General features: G+C 36.8%; 1 protein-coding gene across 1 annotated transcript in view; it reads right to left on the bottom strand.

Annotated features, from left to right (window-relative positions):
- Positions 1-12,541: 12,541 nt before the first annotated feature.
- The window catches only part of LOC136828932 (chromosome-associated kinesin KIF4A-like), a 38,073-nt gene continuing 30,764 nt past the window's right edge, over positions 12,542-19,850 (bottom strand). The window contains exons 19-23 of the mRNA XM_067087299.1: positions 18,644-18,782; positions 18,052-18,188; positions 15,656-15,805; positions 14,141-14,317; positions 12,542-13,889 (exon numbers count right to left, since the gene is read on the bottom strand). Coding sequence (XP_066943400.1) covers positions 13,296-13,889; positions 14,141-14,317; positions 15,656-15,805; positions 18,052-18,188; positions 18,644-18,782 — 1,197 coding nt within the window. The 3' untranslated portion in view covers positions 12,542-13,295. The remainder of the gene's footprint in view (positions 13,890-14,140; positions 14,318-15,655; positions 15,806-18,051; positions 18,189-18,643; positions 18,783-19,850) is intronic.

Below are 19,850 nucleotides of genomic sequence, written 5' to 3'. Positions count from 1 at the left end.
TAGAACCAGTGGTTTGCATGTGGGGCTACACCTGAGAGCATGTTTGTGTATGTACAGTGGCTCCTCAGCTTAACAGACAGTTTGGGGTTGTGAATTCCATATCAAGTAATTAATAACCTCTCCTAACAGGTATTTTGTCATTTTAATTTAATGTACTTATTAATTTTCAGAGAAATGTCAGAATTTATTGAATCTAAAATGCTTACAATACAAAAACTCGGCAAATTGCAGTAGATTTGCTCACTTGTCATGCATGGTTACATAATAAGTTGAATACACAAAAATTATACAGCATAACAAAGGACATACTTCTTAGTGTCAATGTTTTCACATGTTACAAACATTTCACACTTACTGTGATCCACCCTCCTTCCCCACTCTGATACAGAATTTTTTTATTGACATTTATATAATGCTGGTCAGTATTGTACCTAATACAGTAATGTAATGTCAAATACATGCATTTATTTTTCAGTCTTTGTATGTGTGAGTGTACACATATATGTACCTTGGTAAGCAAAACTACACACTCACTCTGCATATTCTCTCTCTCGCTCCCTCTCTCCATTTGCTCACCTTTTTCTCTTTATGTAAAAATCGTATATATTATGTAAAGAATAACCCAGAGAGAGCAAACCCATAGTTAAAGCATAATCTATTATAGTGCCGTGCACACATTACACAGACTGAAAAGCTTATATAAACATGTGTATGTAGCACTACATCTTCATATTCCATACTACACTGCATTGAATAAATGTCAATAAAAATGCTGAGAGAGAGAGAGAGAGAGGTAGGCCTGCCACAGTACATTACTGTTTTTTAGTCTGATGTTCCTTTACATATAAAGTAATCATGCATACATACACAGACTTACTGTATATTAAATACAACACAAAATTTTAAGTAGATGACAAAGTGTTAACAACAGCGCATTAAATACAATTTATGTCAATCAGAATACCACACAGTATCAGATAATGAACCGTAAATTTTGTGTAATCTTACCATGAAAACAGTGACTTGAGCCTAGTGAGACTGATGTGGATGTGTTGACTTTGGACATTTCAGTATGAGGCAGAATCACCATGCTTCTGCAATGAAACAAAATCTCTTCAGAATCTCTGAAAAACAAAATTTATTTAAGGACTTTTTATGCATTGAATTAACAATGACCTTTGGCAAAATTGCCTCTTTTGAAATACAGGTATAGTGCATACATACATTCAGTTACATTGTATTTAATCAACCATCCCAGAATCTCTGAGCACTTGCTTGCCAGATGAATAAATAGTGATGCTTTCACTTTTAAAAAATTGCTTTTCAAGTGTAAATTTAACAATGTACTAAATATGTAACCTTATTGTACACAATAGCCAGGACTTTAACACAAGAAAAGCAACCTTACAAGTAAAACCAAATCACAGAATACAAAATATTTTTTGTTTTGCCAGACTTGGTTAGTAACAATATCCGATAAGTTGAGGTGCCAGTACAGTATATTCCCCATATCAGATAAAAATAATATTTGGTGCATGTGAAGCTTTTATTAAAGGTCTCATTACACCTGTATTTGTCTGAAGGTGATAGCTGTTTTTGAGTTACATAATACCCAAGATGCAAGCACATTAGGAAGATTTCAAGTGGCCTTGTCTTCATGCAGTGTGCAAACCATTGCCTTGCTTGAGCCTTTTACTTTTGCGTACAAATAACTAATGACTTAAATTACTCTGATGAAAAGAACCTTGTATCATCTTTGTGAGCAGTGCCCACCCTCCTCTCATTTGTGCTCTGGAAGTTTATTAAGTTTATTTTTCCCTCATGGGATTGTGCCCTGCTCTGGCTTTCTGTAGGGTAAGTTTGGGAGATTTATCCTTCCAGCATTTTCATACCATAAGATTTTTAATTTTGGAGCTTTTGCTTCAGTTCCATTTACAGCCACATTTCACTTAACCATTTAGAATACCGATTTGATCATTTTGTTTCAGTTTTATCAGCTTCTCCATCACTCTTATCTGTTGATTCCAAAACAGTTGGCTTGTTTAGTATGTTCATTTTGGATAAGAAGACTTTCCACCTGTCAGGTTCAGTATCATTATCAGATTCTGCCTCTCAATTTACTTACACCTCGGTTTTTTAAATCTTCACTGTAATTTTGGGTGGTTTTTCACTTCATTACAGTCATTGTATGAAAGGTGTGTCAAGAGGAACTCATTTACCATGATTCTTATCAGACACACTTAAGTGGATTCACAAGCTCTACACATTTGTATGTTGTGGCGTGAAACTTGTGGATGGTAGGCATACTGGCAATTTCAGCTTAGAATCGCTTGTGCTCAAACAAAGCATTTAATGATGCAACAAGTTATCCAAACATGAAGATTGAAACAACTGAAATGCCTTCAAAGAAAGACCATTTTGTTTTTGTTTCAAAAAGCCAGATCAGTTTAGTGAGCTCCCTCAGGCTGTTGTATGTCAGGTTAAAGGTTTTCAACATGCGCTGATTATTTTTTTATTACCAACCAGCAGGTCCTTCAGTTTGGCTTCTCGTGCTACAAGGTTTAGTTGGCCACCGTTATATCAATCAAATATTCTGATGCAGATATAATATAATTATTATTAACCCTAGTACAAAGCTGCGATTTATCAGATTGAGACTGTCAATTAGACGCATTATGCTGTACAACTCAGAAATCTTATCATGGAAATGGAGCCCTTCCTCATTCACCCACAAGCATGCATCTGTAAAAGGGGAGGAAATATGAAATGAGCAAGACGATATCACTCTCACGTTTATTGAAACAATTAAATAGCTTAAAGCAGTTACACAAAATCCAACTACTGCAGTAGCAAAGCAGTTAAAAACACTGTGCAGAAATTCAGATCTGGACTCATGACCAAGGTGTGGATTGAAACTCTTGACCACCTGGTGGATTAAACCACATGACCAGCTGTTGGATTAAAGCACATGCAGTCACACCAACTTTGACATATTTCAATAATGAGGAATAAAAATATTTTACAGTATTGTAAGAAGTCAACCTCTTGAACAGGAAATTTTTTTATCTGGATAGGCTATGCCCTAGTTAGTCTTGTCCAGATAGAAACAGACAAGTTCATAATTTCACATGTCCATCCAATGGTGGTACACTTTTTCTTTTTCACATTTTTTCCTCCAAGTCAGTTCTGCACATGGTTACTTTGAAGTCAGATTAGATAATCATGGCATCTCAAAACTGGAGTGTTTCTCGCTTTCATGGCTACAGGGGAGCATTCTCCTTGAAATGTTCCTTAACATCTTCATATTCAGTAATGCCTCATCGGTGAGTTAAGTTAGACCACCTCACATGGTGCACTGTATGCATTACTAAAGGGTGTTGGCGGTGATCCTTTGGCCTCTAGCCTTAAATGTTTTTTTTTTAGCCCTTACAGTACCTCCATTCCCATTACCCTTCTTCCCTCTAGCTATCCAACCTCACTTAACTATTTCTGCTTTGTGCAACTGTGAGGTTTTCTCTCAGTTTTGCCTTTAGATTCTGTACATCCAGTCATTTCTTTCCTGGATTTCTTTATCTTGCCACTCAACCTTTCCATCTTCCTTCATAGCTTAAATTTCGTCTTTAATTCATTCATTCAGTGGGTTAGGGAACACGCCAACTAGACATAACTACTGTACAAGGCTTCAGTTTACCTGACAAGCAGAGCCCTCTCATCAGCTCTCTTGATGAAAATTAGTTAATTTAGGACTGCTTTCTTGTTTGGATGATGGCGCACAATTAAGCCATCTTACTCAAGAGCACAATAGTACTAGTACATCTAGGTAGCCAACAGGAATAAATTCAGAGCTCTTTGCAATACAGTGCTATGGATCTTTCTTTGGCAGAATTTGGTGGAATTCTTCTCAGCCTTTGTGCTGTTTCAAGATAGCAAATTGGTCGCAGGGTCTCTTTAGGTAAAGGAATACCTGGGGTTAGTATGCTCACAATTTGCTGTTCCGTATCTGGAGCTCTCCTTAGATATGCATATGGAAATATAATTTGGTGTGAAGTTTCAAAGCTTTCATCTCTTTATCTAGCAACATGGAATGGAGTTTACATGATGCACTGGGGATGATCAAGAGGATTACTGTATGTCACTTTTCAGTGCTGGGAGAGAATCTACTCCTGTAATCGATTCTTCCAACACAAGTGGTCAGGGTATAAGTCATGGTCCCATGTTAGTTTTTTTTTCCAGCACTGACACCTCTATAAACAACATGGTAAGATTTCTGTTGTTTCTCGAACATGAGGAAACTTCTTGGTGCAGCTTTTAAGGCTAAAGGGCCATGTTGACTTTGTCTATAGGCTTGTCTGAGGACAAACAATCTAGATGTTTTCCAAGGTGTTAAAGTGGAGTTCCCAGGTCTCTGCTACATACTTTACCTTGGAATCTGTATGGGGTTCTTCAGTTCATTATTTTGCCGACCTTTGAACGGTTGAGAACTAGCTCGTTGTAAAGAAGTTTCTGTGGAAACTTCACAGTAGCCTTAGACACAGCTAAAGAGCTAGAGAGCCACAGTCTCAGATAAGATAGGCCTTGCTAAAATCAAGGCAATTATCTTTGCCTTATTTTGAGCTAAGTACAGTTTTGGGCCAGGCCCTTGGCTGCAACAGTATCTTACCTAGCCTGGAGTCACTAGGGCTTGAGGAACTTGACCCCCTTGGAATTGCACAAACAGAAGTAAACCTGATGTGGCCCACCACCTGTTTCAAATATGGGAATCAGCTATGTAATGAAGAGGCAAGGTTCTTTGAAAAATATAATACTCAATTTAAGATTTATTTTTTAAATAAGTACTTACCTCCCCACATTCAAAGTAGACAGAAGCAGACTGAAGGCTATGGGTGTTTGTACCGATTAGTCCCCTGGTGGGGGGGGTGGGAGAAGTAGATGGATAGAAGAAGGATATTCATAGAAAACTGAGTGTTCTCGTTTTTTGTTTTGATCTGTCGAACTCCTGCTGGCGCGGAAGTAAAAGCTACATAAAGGAGAGGTTAGTATTTAAAAAATAAATCTTAAATTAAGTATTTATATTTTCCTCCACCCCTAGATGAAATTTTCATTGATCTCCATAGTGCTATGACTGCCTTTTGTCTGTCTGACATTTTGTTAAAGTGTAGCAGCTTCTACCAAACAACTCATTCCAAAAACGTTGAGTCACTTGGTTTCTCTTTTTATCAGCTTCCTTCTTAGGACTTAGCTGCTTGAAGCAACTGGACAATACTGTACTTTGGAATTTTTAGCCACCTTGTATTTTCTTACTTCAAGATGTATGACGGAAAGGAATGGCCAGGAAACGGTGTTTTCAAAGTACTGTATGGCTGTTGACTAGAAATGAATATTTATGCACCCAGCTAAGGATATGGGAAAATTATTTCATTCTGCAAACACTGTTCAAGACCATTGCTAGTGCCACCTCTATTCTGCTATTCCATCAGCCTGTATTTCAGCCAAGGTTACTCCAGTCTTACCTGAGTTATAAAGCACCTTATGTTGGGTTTTCCTTCCTCCCATCAGACAAGACCAAAACATTAATTTGAAAACAAGACACTGTAGAACATGGGTTAAGAATAGAGGGGTTATTCGGTATTCCACTAAGAGGAAATGCCGTGTTATCACAGGAGAGGGAGGTTGTCTACTCAATAAATCTTTTAATCTTGTTATTCCTGTACATACGAAGTAAACAGCTCAAGCAAGAAAATGGCATGGATCTACAAAACAGATTTGTTTTAAGAAAAGATCTTATGTGGGCCTGTAGATGTCAGAAGAGTTGTTGTAGTTATTATAAACAATTATTTCCAAATCTTTGGGATGATAAAAACAAAATGTCCAGATTAGATAATAGAAGTTAGATAATAAAAGTCAAAATCTGGTCAGTTTGAGTGGATAATATCCTAAGCTAACTAATGACCAGTAGTAAATACTGCACATGCAGCGAAATACAGAATTTTTTTATATCTTACAAGTATTTTAAAATAGTTATGGAAGGAAGGACCTTTTATTGGTAGTCGCTGTTGAGTCCTCAAAGAGTTACCTTCCATGGGTCTGTCAGAGCTCCATGGTGACACACTAATATTGAAGAATTCTCTTTTAGTGGTCTTTTGGCCAGGTAATGTGTCTTAATGATAAACATTATAGTACGTGGTGGAGTATATAATGGACTCGGAGATAATCTAGGTTATTCAGTTCACACTTAAGGATATGTGATCATAAGTTATAGGCTACAGACAGCATCCACTATTTATCCAGTCTAAATTATTCTCAGTCTGGTCTAGGCTACTGTCTAGATTATTGTTATTGTAGACATTGTATAATCTGAAAAGATTTTCTATATTAGTGATAAATTGTGGAACATTTCTTTTAGTTGAAACATCTAATTCAAAAGACAAATTTTTAAAAATAACTTGCACTTTTCACAACTAACAATAAGCAGTTAGTGCCGTCACGTGGGGCAAGAAAAACTGGGTTTTTGGCTTTCACACACAATGTAACTAACAATTCCAAAAGTTAAAAACTAAAACTCTAACTGGGACTTAAAACTAGACACTTAACTTGTTTCTTTAGGTGATTCCATTGTGAAATATGGAGCACTGATGAAACTGATCCAAAGCAACAACAGAAAGTAATGGCTTCTTGGGCTTTTTGCCAGTCCGTTTGCCGACAGTATGGCGGACTGCACTCACAAGATAATCACCTCTTCTTCTGGCAGGTTTTGACGATGGAAAACTGGGCACAGCCTCGCTGAAGATAAAGGAAGTGCCTTCTTATCTTTGAGTCCATTATAAACTCCATCACGTGTTCGTGTTATAATGTTTATCATTACGACACATTACCTGGCCAAAAGACCTACTAAAAGAGAATCCTTTGATATTAGTGAGGTCACCATGGAGCTCTGATAGACCCATGGAAGATAACTCCTTGAGGACGAAACAAGCAACTACGCTATCAGAAAAATCAGATATGATCAGAGTTGATAAAGAATGGGTTCTTTGAGTTTTTAGTAGTTTATAGAAAATGCTATCTCTTACCAACACTTTTACATTTACGAAATACGTATATTAAGGTCTGAAAACTTTTTTCTTTTGTGATCATCACGATATTAATGAATTAACAGGGTCTCATTTGCTGCTGTTGAAATATACAATATGTAAGGTAGTCCCTGGGTTATGGCGAATGTTCTGAAGTTACGGCGCGCCTTAAGGGACAGAAGGCTGAAGTTACGTTGCTCTTACGGTGCACCGTAAGCGACAAAAGACTGGAACAAGTTTCTGAGCGGCGTAGCTGTAGGTTCTGTAATGAGGTGAGAAAACTAGTTTTGGGAGCTGTAGCCACCAGGAGGGTTCACCACAGCGTATAAGGAGGTGAGAAAACCGGTTTATTACTAGGGCAACGCTTAAAAACCTGTTTTTTATTACAATGTTCCGGGTTACGCGTTTTCCAACTTACGGTATGCTGCTGGAACAGAACCCCCGCTGTAACCCGGGGACTACCTACATTTAATTGGTGTAACAAAATACTATGGTACTGTAAAAATTTATCCTGATTTGTTAACCTCTATAACATGCTCTAATGAAACATTTGTATTCTTATGATTAAAACCACATACCTAGTGGTAAGCGTCTTTTTCAATGAAGCAACATATCCAAGTATAAATGTATTATTAATTGGGAGACAGCCAAGCTCATCTCAGATTAATAAGACTGACATATACAGTATGTGCATCTCTCATTATAAAGCTCATCATTATTGTACACACGAATTTAACTTCTGTAAGAAGATAACGCATAGTCAGTCACTACTATACAGCATATCGATTTCCTCATGATTGTGGTATATTATTATTAAGTGGCTGAAGATTGCCACTACGTTATTACTTAAATCATCACAGTGATCCATGGTCACCAGGAAGCGGCTAGTTGTTTATGTCATTATCATTCGCAAGTGAAGAGGAGAGATCAAATGACTGAATTTGTCATTAGCCTTATGTATTCGTATTGTATTATACTTTCCTGTAATCTATTTTACTTTGACAGAATTATAACCACTATTCTCCACTCATTCTTATTTTTGTCTTCTCATTTTTGAGATGATAATGGCATCTGATGTTAGTTTTGGAAGCAGTCTCATTGTTTTGTTTTGCTGTGTAGATATTTATATGTGAATAACATTTAGTAATTTATTGTACAGTATTTTCATATTTTCTGTGTACTGTTATAGTTACTGGATTCCAGCAAGTTGAGTTTTATTCCTCCCCCCCCTCCCCACTGAATAAAACTCTTATCATATTCTTACAATAATTCACAGCTGAAGCATCTTAAGAATATTAACTGCATTAAGTAGAAAACTTTACCTTATTATTGTAGTACTATGATAATTGTTATATTTAATAAAGCTCTTTCCAATCATACTTTTCATTTTTGAGACATCCTCTTAGCATTCCAGCAGTGTTGGATGCAAGTTTATGTAATTTATGGCCTGGTTAGGGAGAAATAGTGACATCAGGCAGTATGAGACTGTTGCTCAACTGGTACTTTTCAATTACTTTCCAGATTGATCTGATGGTATCGGCATTTGACATTGAAGCCACTAGTAAGTCAGGTAATATTGTGGGAAAAGAATGTAAAAATTGTTCGTTTCATAATGTATCTAAAAATGTGAAAATTTTATAGAACATCCAGTGATACTGTGCAGAGGTTAGATATGAAATTATTTCTCTCTGCTCACTTCTGTCATGTGCCATTCTCATGAATTCCCATCTGGTCCAAATCTTTCCTTGTACTTTTCTTCTTGATTTTCTGAACTTCTACTGGTCTTCATCCTGTACTTTCATGCAAGTGCTCTTCCACCATCATTACGCAATTCATCTCTTTTCAGATTTTTCTCCATTTTGATCTTGTATAATTTGCTTTTTTTTTTTTTCCATATTTCTATAATATATTTTTGATAAGAAAAATTCAAACTTGTTTCCATTTGATGTCTTGTAATTTGCTCTTTTTACATCTGTTTTTTACAAGATGTTGATGAAATGAAAGAGAATTTTTAGAAAACCAGTACTGTATTTCCCTAGATAGACAAACCATTCTTTTATTGGGGTATTTTTGGCTTCAGCTTTTAACTGTCATTAGAGTTTGGTAACAAGGTGGTTAATTGGTGGCAGTAGGTTTGTGGTGGATTACCACCCACTCACCTGTTTGGTAAATCAGCACTTTTCTTAGGGCATCAATGACTGAGGATGGTTGAGGTGGGATTATGGTAAAAGACTGATTTGCATATCTAGGATAAATACAAAATAGCAAATTTTAAAAGTAATTTGTATTTTTCCTAACTACAAACCTGAAGTTCTTTGCATAGGATTTAATAGTCTTTTGCATACCTATGATAAATACAAAATAGCAAATTTAAAAGTAATTTGTATTTTTCCCAACTACAGCACAAACCTAAAGTTCTTTACATAGGATTTAATTTGTGAACGTGGGCTGGAACAGCATTTCAAACTTCTTGACAAGGTAGAACTACCGACAAATAGGGGGAAGCCCTGCTCACCTGTTGGTCTGCACTCCACTTTGCCTTCCAGCTCAGGTACCAGAGTGAGAGGTGGCTAAGGTTGTCCATTAATGTAAAGAACTTCAGGTTTGTATATTCAGGAAAATATAAAATACAAATAAATTTTACAATTTGCTAATTGTTCCTACACAAATACAAACCTTCGTTCTTTACATAGGAGACGTACCCATTGGTGGGAGGAATCTGGGTACTTTCTGAACCGACTGGTAGTTCACCTGACATGGGGTGTTCCTTCCTGGTGGCTAAGGTTGTGCATTAATGTGAAGAACTTCAGGTTTGTATATTAAGAAAAATACAAATAATTTTTAAAATTTGCTAATTGTTCCTACACAAATACAAACCTTTGTTCTTTACATAGGAGACACCCAATGGTAGGAGGAACCTGGGTACTTTCTGAACCGACTGGTAGGTTCACCTAACATGGGGTGTTACCTTTCTGGTCTGTTTAGGAGCAAAGGGAGGGACCCTGCACCTCTAGCGTATTGCACATATGGGATGTAGCAGTCGCTAGACTTCAGGACCATTAAGTAAAGGTTTTGTGCACCATTACTCAGTCAGGCTGTAAGAACCCATACTGAAGTGTCGGAGACAGTAAAAGGTAAATACAATCAGTGAGCTGGCTTTGTTGTCTGCCCTCCCCCCTTGCCAAGAGAGGAGGGGAACTTGCATTGCTTCATTGCCAAGGAAAAGACTGGCACCCAGCCAGTCAGATAGTTAACCTGCACTCACATCCATCCAGCTGGGCACTCTGACTCTGCGTTACCAGAGCGGAAGGAAGAAGAGAGAAGGAGAACCAGTCACTCCTATCTGGTCTCCTGCCAATCTGATACTTGAACGAAGTGCTACCTGTCCCAAAGGGAGCTGTGCTCGCTATCCAATCCATCGAGCAACCACCACTGGTTCATGGATAGCATGTCCAAGGGTAGTTGGCAACATTCCACAGGTAAAACAATGTGCAGGTGATCATACTTGACCGCCTCTTGTCATGTAATACCTGAAAGCCAGCAGGTTCCTACTGAGTGCAAAGTATAGGTTGATACTTCTACTATTATGAGCTCTTGTTCTGGTTGCAATTCTCCTTCCACAGTGGAAGGGAATGCCTGCGGATCGACTTACTGAGCCAGGAGGTAAGTGTACTTGGAAAACTCCTTTAACTCTTGTTATTACTAACTGAAGAGTTGTCAGTGTACAAATCTGAGGTATCGAGTTCCTTCAAGACAGTACTGCAGCACTCAGACAGAACTCAATACAGTGTCACTGACTTACAGCGGGGTATCTATTCCAGCGCCACACCGCAAGTTGATTTCCGCCGTAAGTTGGTTTTTCGCGTTATCGGCACTTAAGGTGCTGCATCAACTTACAGCGCCATCAGCAGTGCTGCAACTTGATGCAGCATCAAGTTATGAAACTAAAACACTGTTAACAGGGCTGAAAAAGTGCCAAAAAGGCACCATAAGTCACTGTCACCATAAGTCAGTGACGCACTGTAGTACCTTGTAAGTCATTACAGACGCTCTTCAGTGAGGATAACAAGAAAGATTCAAACTGATGTGATTGACAGTTCTGAATCTCATTACAAAATTCGGGATAATTTTGAACAAATAATCTCCATCCTCCTGAGTTCTATGCATACAAGAGCCCAGACAACTCGCTTATACCTATGCTGATGTTAGGGCTGAACAAGAGAATCTCTGGGTTCAGACTTATGTCTGACAGCCCTCAAAAAGATTTGTACAGGCTACAATAAAAACTTCTAAAGGGGAGAGTCATGACCCTCCTGGGTTTGAATCTGCAAGAGAGAAAGACTGTTATAGCTTCTCAGGAGTACAGAAGATTTTTCTCAAAAAGGAAAGATCTACTCCTAGACTCAAGTCGTGGTTGAATGTTGACTTGTCAGGGCAGAAAGAAGCTTCATGGCAAAAGCAAGTGAGAAAAATGCCGCTTCCTGCTGAAAAGTAGCTTTGACCAGAGAGAGACCTTGTCTCCAACACCAACAATTGGAGACCGTTCTAGTCTCATAGACAGCCACTCAGAGAATGGAGGTATCCAAGAACTCCAATGGAGAGCAAAGAGAGAACCCTCTCATTGGGGAAGAAGCTGGAAAACATCCAGGCATGAAGTGCCAGAACTCTCAACTTCCCGAGATACCAGACTATGAGCAGCTGCATCCACAGCTTAACTACAGAGGAATATCTCTTAGGACCTTAGACGATAGAGCTAGCAGGTCTGGATATTACTTGGCAGGGACACATGGGAAGTCCTAGGTTTTGCCAGGGAAAAGAAGCCAGCCTGCTGTTGATTACCAGAAGGTGAAATGGTAATGAAGATATTAGGTTTGAGGTTGCCTTCCAGGAAAGAAGCCTTTTTCCATGCTTAAACCGAAGCAAGCATGGAGAAAGAACCCCACAGCTTCCTGTTGTGCCAAACAGTAGCCAGGTGTAAGCTTGGAACCTAGAAATCTCATACAACTTGTTCGCCATACAGATGATTAGGGGCCATACGTCCCTGTTACCTTCCTCAAATTGTCGAGATGGTATCCTACCAATTAACCACCTTATTGCCAGGCTTCAACTACCATTCCAGCAGGCACTTAAATATTAAACAAAACAGCTTTGTAATCTTATGGGAACAGTTAGCTATTCAGAACATTTTTTTCTGCTTTGAGACCATTCCTCTTGCCACATGCACTTGGCCTTCTCTTCTCCTGTCTATAATCTAATCCTCCCATTTGTTTATTCTTGTCTCAGTTTATCTTTATTTCTTTCCATCATCATCAGCTTCATACTTGGTAGCCCTGTCACCTTATCAAATTTTTAAAATTCTACACATCCCTCAACCTGGTTACAAAACTTAATATAGGTAAATTTAATCCAGTAGCTTTCTGAGGCCCCTACTTCACAAGGAGGGGCCAGGAATGTAGGGAATTGGCAATAAGCAATTTTATAGAATTTTTATTATCTAGAGATAAAAATTTACAATTCTAAGAATATGTAAGTAATAAAAACCATATTGTACAAATAAAATCTCAGAAAAAAGAAAGAAATTTCATGTGTTAAAAGACATGAATATTCACACCTTTTGAAAATATGGAGAGAGAGAGGGGCAGGGGCTTGCTAAGCTATTTCTTGAGGCTTAACAAGCAAAGTCTTGGCTTAAGTGAGGGCTCAAGAAGACAAATCAAGACTATAACAAAAGAAGACAAATCAAGACTATAACAATAAGTAATTTTGAGATCTTTGTGATGATAAAAATTCGGCACCAGCATCTACAAAAATGAGAAAAGAATTAGAGAATGTGTATCAAGATTTTCTCTAACTTTTCTATTACATATGAAATGAGACTAATAAAGATTACATCCTCAAAAGTTGCACTGATTAAAATAAACTTTGTAAGAAATAAGAATTCCATATGACCGTAAAGCAATATTAATTAAATTAAGACTAGTATTAAGAGAAAAATGATTGCAGAATCCTCTTGGTGCAGGTTTGAAGTGACTCAACCTATACTGAAAACCATCAATATGGTAAGAATCATCCTTACTTATTTCACTTTGAATTTTTAGTACAGCTGCTATTAAATAATTATATTAACATTTACATTACTTGTCAGATAAAAAATCATAACATGTTGGTCAGAATATAAATAAAAAGAATGCATTTAAAGCATGGAAGATATGAATCAAATTATTTTACTTAAAATAAGGGTGGGGAATTTTCAAAGTCAATGTTAGTTTTTACACCGAGTAATCCACTATGTTCTTTTTCCAGTGTAACTGTATCATTTAGTCTCGGCCTCTTGTTAATGTTGTTTTCCTGGAGAACATTCAAGGATCTGCCCTCAAAAGTTGAATTTAAGAGGGTGTCATGCTTACCAGAGGAATCAGAGATACTATTATCAGGTGTGGTTTTGTTTTTACACTTCATTACTGAACACTTGCATTTCAGACCGCAAGAATTTTCATTTTTGCGGCATTTACAAAGCTTGCTGGAACAGTCGCCTTTACAGCCACATTTAACCTCTCCGCTGGAATCTCGTTTTGATGCTTGTTTTACTTTATCAGGTTCGTCATCACTGTCGTCATTGTTTCCAAGCCGATTGCGTCGTGTAATCTGCCTTATCTTCTTGAAAAGAGGGGTCTTCCGCCAATCAGGGTCAGTATCATCATCAGATTCATCCTCTGACTGGCTCGAAGATTCATAAGCTACCTCAGACAGTTTCTCCTGTTTGGGTGGTTTTATATAAGTACGTCGCCGATCATTCACCTGTATGGTTGGCATAAGAGAAACCTGCAACATAAAATAAAATCTTAGCTCACAATCCATTAAAATATATAAAAAGAATCAAAGTCAAATTAACTAATAATTTAACATCACTTTTCATATCAGCACCTTGAAAAACAATCTGACAGCATATGATTTAATATATTAAAGCTATGAACTTGAAAATTAAATAAAACTAATGCCTTTCCCAATCAAAAACAGTATCAATCTGCAAGTAAAGATCTTGTAAAATCCACGATCAAATAAACGGAACTTACCTTTTTTCCATGAGTCATGGCTGATACCATCAACTCTTTCTTAAGCTCTTCACATTCCTGGGTCTTGGATTGAAGCTGCTCATGAATAGCTGACAGACGGGCAATTTCAGCTTCTTGGAACTTCAAACGCTCAAGCAAAGCATCATCTTTGACTTCACTGGATACAGAGCTATTATCCTGTAATAATGTGCATCAAATTTTAATAAGGAAAAATTCCACGTTGATTAGCCTTAAGATTCCTTTGATTATGCATACTCATTTCTGTACTCCCTGTCCCCCAAAAAAATGCTTAAACATAAAAAGAGTACAGCAAGAAAGCTTTCCTGTGTGTTCTGACTCCAGGCCACTGCTAACTTACTGAAAGTGTCCAAAAATCCATGACTACTAGTAAATGAAAGGAAAATCTATACTGCATTTACTAATTAGCATTGACTACAATACTAATATATCACAACAGATAAAAGCTAAAATCATTAACAAAGTCTGAGTAAATTATTGTAAAATATTTACAAGACATCATTGGATGGGAATTTTGGACAACATTCCCCTATGACATCTCAAGGCAAACTGAACTCTCTCTACTGTACAACTAGCTATTAGAGTTGGGGTAAAAGTTGCCGTAAGTCATTTATGGCCCATGGAAATGATCTGAGCAGTTTTCCTGCAAAATTCATTCAAAATGCATGGTGCAAAATCTTGAACGTATATGAATGTTTCCCGGAATTTACCCCCAGCTATAATTAAAGATATATATACGTTACCCGTCCACAAGGGGTTAAACTGGTTTTGAATGTTTAATTTTGAGGAGCTATACCCACTGACTAGAATCCATTTTTAGGAATAAAAATATATGTGTATTCACTTTTTCTCTGAACCTTGTACTGTAAGTTAACTTTCCATCTCTGAAAAAATCATATTTTAGTGAACCACCAGCTAGAGGGTCTGGAGTTCAATATATTTTTATTTTCCCAGATTAGGCCTGCCAAAATATGGGTGGATCTCATATGCCCAAATATACAGTACAGTAATACCAATAATACAATGAGACTACACATGTACAATTTCCGTGATTACACAGTGCAATACTCTTGCCTTTCCCTTGTTCTAGATTACTCCTTTCCTCCCCAAATCCCTCATCAATAGACCAATCAGCACACAATATTCTCACTGAGCCAATGAGCAAACACCTGGCTGACCATAAGTATTTTTCATACCACCACCCACACTGTTCAATATCTGTTCTGCAATCTATGCATATTTATTCACACCTTTTCAGTTTACTGCAGTCAAGTTCCTATCTGTTTGTACTGAAAAAAGGTGCAATCATGGGTGTAGAGCAGATAAGGGAAATATGGATAAATGGGCATTCATTTAAAGACTGCTCTTGAGTATCATAAGTGGGGATTTTAAAAAATTAAAAATACAGCTAAAAGGGAGTGTTCCAACTAGAAAGGGAGATAAGTCACTATACAAACAAGGTAAGACTAATATAAGTGGCAGAAAGAAGAAAACTACCTGTGCTGTTGGCATCTGTCTCAAGAGGAAGAGCACTTTGTCTTCATGTTCCTGGCTAAGACGAGTTAATTCAGCTTGATAGGTTTCCTTGAGTCTTCTTACTTCCGCTTCAAGATCTTCCACAGTTGCTGAAAGCTCTTCATTACCAGCCTGCAAGTAACAATTTGGATCACAATAAAATCCACAAATAAAGCGTTACGGACTAATATTCACTATACTGAATACATAAAATTCAGTTTCACTAAAATGAAAGGTAAAAAATAATATATATATAAAATCAATCACTATACCTTGTAAGCCCTCACAATACACATGAATTACAAAGTGGACTCTTTTCATCAATGGGTACCGCTAAACGTCAGATTTTACCAAGTATATGGTAACAGTACATCACCAATGTCATAACTTTATTCTTCCACAATCTTTTTCTTTTGAAGATGTAACCTCAAAAAAAAGGGCTTTCCTAGTGTATTTCAAGATTACATGTTACATAGACTTTTGAGATACACTGAAATTTTATCACAGATATTCACAAAATGATAATTCATGATAAAATTAATTATTTGGATACTTACCTACTGTTTAGCTTTATCTTTGCACCATTTGGTGCGATTGGCATTTAAACAAAAACATTGGAATACGCTTGGCCAACCTGTGACGACTGTCACTAGTCATCTGTTTTCCCACCAGATGGTGCTGGAATGTTTACTTTCTTGTCATATTTCTTCATGACCACCCACTAAGATGTGGGGAGGCTGGGTGGGTTTCCACTTTAACAGTAGGTAAGTATCTAAATAATTAATTGCATCATGAAAATTATCATTATTTGGAATGATTCTTACCTACTGTTCAAGTTTGTTGACTACTACATTGAATAAGGATGGCGGATTGGTACAGCCAGAGAAACAGGGTTCAAGCTCTACTTCATGAGAATGTACTCTACCATAATCAGAGTTAACTTCTTACTCGTTTTAACAGGAGCCGAGGTAGAAGTAAACTAAAGAGCCCGGTTAACGGATACAATTTGGCAAAAGGAAGAGAATATGGAACAAAATGAGCTATGCAATGCTTAAATACTAAAGGAGAATCAACCAAACACAGTTGAAACTCAAGTCCAAATGTGAGTAATGATGACACAGAATGCCGGGTGAAAATACTGGATGGAGGAACAGGTGTTTTCGTGGAAAAGAGAGAGGATTCTTGTACGACGTCACCATGTAACCTTGACGACAGTCAAGTGTCCTCTGCAGGGACTGACGTCATCACGTAACAGTGACGACAATCTAAGAGACTGCACAACACTTAAGAGGCTATACTAAAACCAGGCCAACTCACTCTAGTTAAATTATTGGCCTCTAACATCTTCCGATACTAAACAAAATTTACATCCTCTCATCAGATCACTCAAAATCTACATATCAAGAAAGCCACACTCGTGCCCGAGCACCTAGTCTAACATAGGCTATGAGATCATCTTGTGCAAAATCTAAACATCTGATTTTCACACAGTCTTTCCTATACAGCCTAATGCTTTCATCCCTGCCTGATGTAGATGGCATAAAGCAAAAACATAAACAAGCACAATACCATACAGGAGAAAATTAGCCAGAAATCAACAAAATACATTACAAACACTGATCCAACCATCCGTATAACGGGTCAGCATGAAGAAATATGACAAGAAAGTTAAACATTCCAGCATCATCTGGTGGGAAAACAAATGATTACAGTGACAGTACTCGTGGATTAGCCAAGCATATTCTGATTATTTTTTTTAATGCCGATCGCACCAAACGGCGCAAAGATAAAGCTAACTTTAACCGTAGGTAAGATTCATTCCAAATAATACTGATCAGCCTCATGAGCTGATTTTGACCATTATTCTATCAAAATTTATGCCTTATGTTTAACTTATGATCTAGTCTGCAACTTACACTACTCGCCTGATCACCCAAAACTAGATGATAATCATCATCTGTGTTCTGGCAAATTAATTTTTGGGTTGGTAGTCTACAGCAGCAAGCCAACTAAAGGGAAATTTATGAGTAATTCTATCAGGAAAAAATACACTGTAAGCCATAAAGTTTGGCAATGAACATGCATTTTCATTTAGAAGGGATGAGTTTCTGCTCATTACATCCCTGTACTCTTAACTCAAATCATAAGTAATGCAACAAGATTGATGGCAGATCTTTCGCACTAGTAACCTTACTAACCAATTTGTATGTGCTATCCAGTGCAAGTTCATCAATAACAAAACTAGACAAAAAAAAAATCATTAATGAGAAGACTACAGATTTACAAAATCATCAATAATTTAAAAGTAACCTTTTAACCTATTCCTGACACATTCTTCAAAATAAACTATACTTATATTAAATTTATAACAAAAGTACCTGCAAATCCTGTATATCCATTTCTCGAGCAGCACAGTTCACCTGGTTGTCCACTGCAACTTCAAACAAATATCCTAATGCACATTTACTCTCGCTCATACTTTGCATTGAGTCAAATCTTTTCTTTGCAACTGCATCTGTAGAGATTTTGGAAAAAAGGAAAAATTAAAATTCATGCTGTAAAAATTAAAACTAAACAATAACCTTGTATCACAAAAAAAAATTTACTTCAAATGATGGAATTACAAAAGCTTTCTTCTCTTTAGTCAACAGTCTCTATTTAGGCTAGCACTGATCATAATTTCTATTAAAGGTCGTTTTATTATATATGCTGGTTCTATGTCATTACGGTTAAGGATTTAAAAAAAAATTTCATGTAGTGCTGTTAGTCACCCAGCAAATGATTTTCCTCTTATAAACCAATGAAATGTCTATGATTTTCTGAAGATCTTGAATGGCATGACTGATACAATGAAGAGTTCATACAGAAATATTTTTCTTTAAAAATGATATATTCAATATTTAAGATAACGGATAAGGAATTATTTTGTATTAATGGCATTTTTAATGTAAAAAAATAAACCACATTAACCTTCATCATCATCCATGATTTTAGACTGCATATCACTTATCTGAGCAGTTCTTAACTGAAGATCAGCTTCCAGGTCCTCCTTTTTTCTTTCAAGATCAGCTGTTAATTCAGAAGTCAGCCCTCCAAGTGACAACTGGTGCTGCAATATACATACAATTACTTTCTGAAGGGTTGAGCACACATATTTCCTTTATCTCATGAATTACAACAGCCAAAGATAACATGCATTTTACAAAAATGAACAATACAGTAAACCCATATATTCGCCTTCTCACGATTCGCAGATTTCTCTTTGGAACATATATACACATTATTCATGGAAAATAAGCCTATTCACATTATTTTTCACTGAGAAATATTCACTAATTACTGTATTTTCATATTTTCATGACTAAATGCACTTTTTATGATAAAACTATTAAAATACTCAGGTATAAGCATTTTTAGAGGGATTTTTGTCTTTGAACTATCAAAATACTTAGTTATAAGTGTTTTTAGAGGAGTTTTAAATATTCGTGGATTTTAGCTATTCACGGGGAGGTGTGGTACGCATCCCCCACGAATACCTGGTTTTTACTGTAGAGGGACAAATGACAAAGCTTAATCTTATTAGTTACAAAACAACTATCAATGATTTTCATTCCTTAATTTCCAGACATATATAATCATAAATGAAAAATATTACTATTTTAATTTTTTTAAGCTAATCCTAACTATCAAAATACAGTAATGCCACTTCAAAAAATACAAATTAAATTACTAAAGGTAGTTATCACTAATTTTGTTCTATTACTGATTCAGCAATAATTTAAACTAGAGCAATTTAAAATTTCCTGGGTCATTGCACCAACTTGCCACAACAGCTGGTTGGTGCTACTTGCTGCTTAAATGCAGTTTGCAACATTTTTGCAAAAACACTTTTGGTGTCATTGTAAACACATGTAACCCATTCTCATGTGTTTTTCCTCCTTTGTAATGATCTGCCCACTTTTAACCCTAGCCATGGCTCCAATTTATAAAGGAAATGCTTCTCGTGCAAAGATCAAACACCTTATGTTGTCAATTGCCTGATGGACCAGAACCAACTGGAAGTAGTAGGTTAAGTCCAGTAGGGGGCTGTTTCTAAACAAAGCCAGCTCTCCAGAGAGATCTGCCTTTGGAAGACTTAGAGGAAGGATTCCCTCCGTTTGAGGATGATGTTAGTCCA

The sequence above is a fragment of the Macrobrachium rosenbergii genome, chromosome 43 (assembly GCF_040412425.1).
Source record: "Macrobrachium rosenbergii isolate ZJJX-2024 chromosome 43, ASM4041242v1, whole genome shotgun sequence".
Taxonomy (NCBI): Eukaryota; Metazoa; Arthropoda; class Malacostraca; order Decapoda; family Palaemonidae; genus Macrobrachium; species Macrobrachium rosenbergii.
The sequence above is the reverse complement of the archived record's forward strand: the minus strand, read 5'-3'. Positions and strand labels throughout refer to the sequence as shown.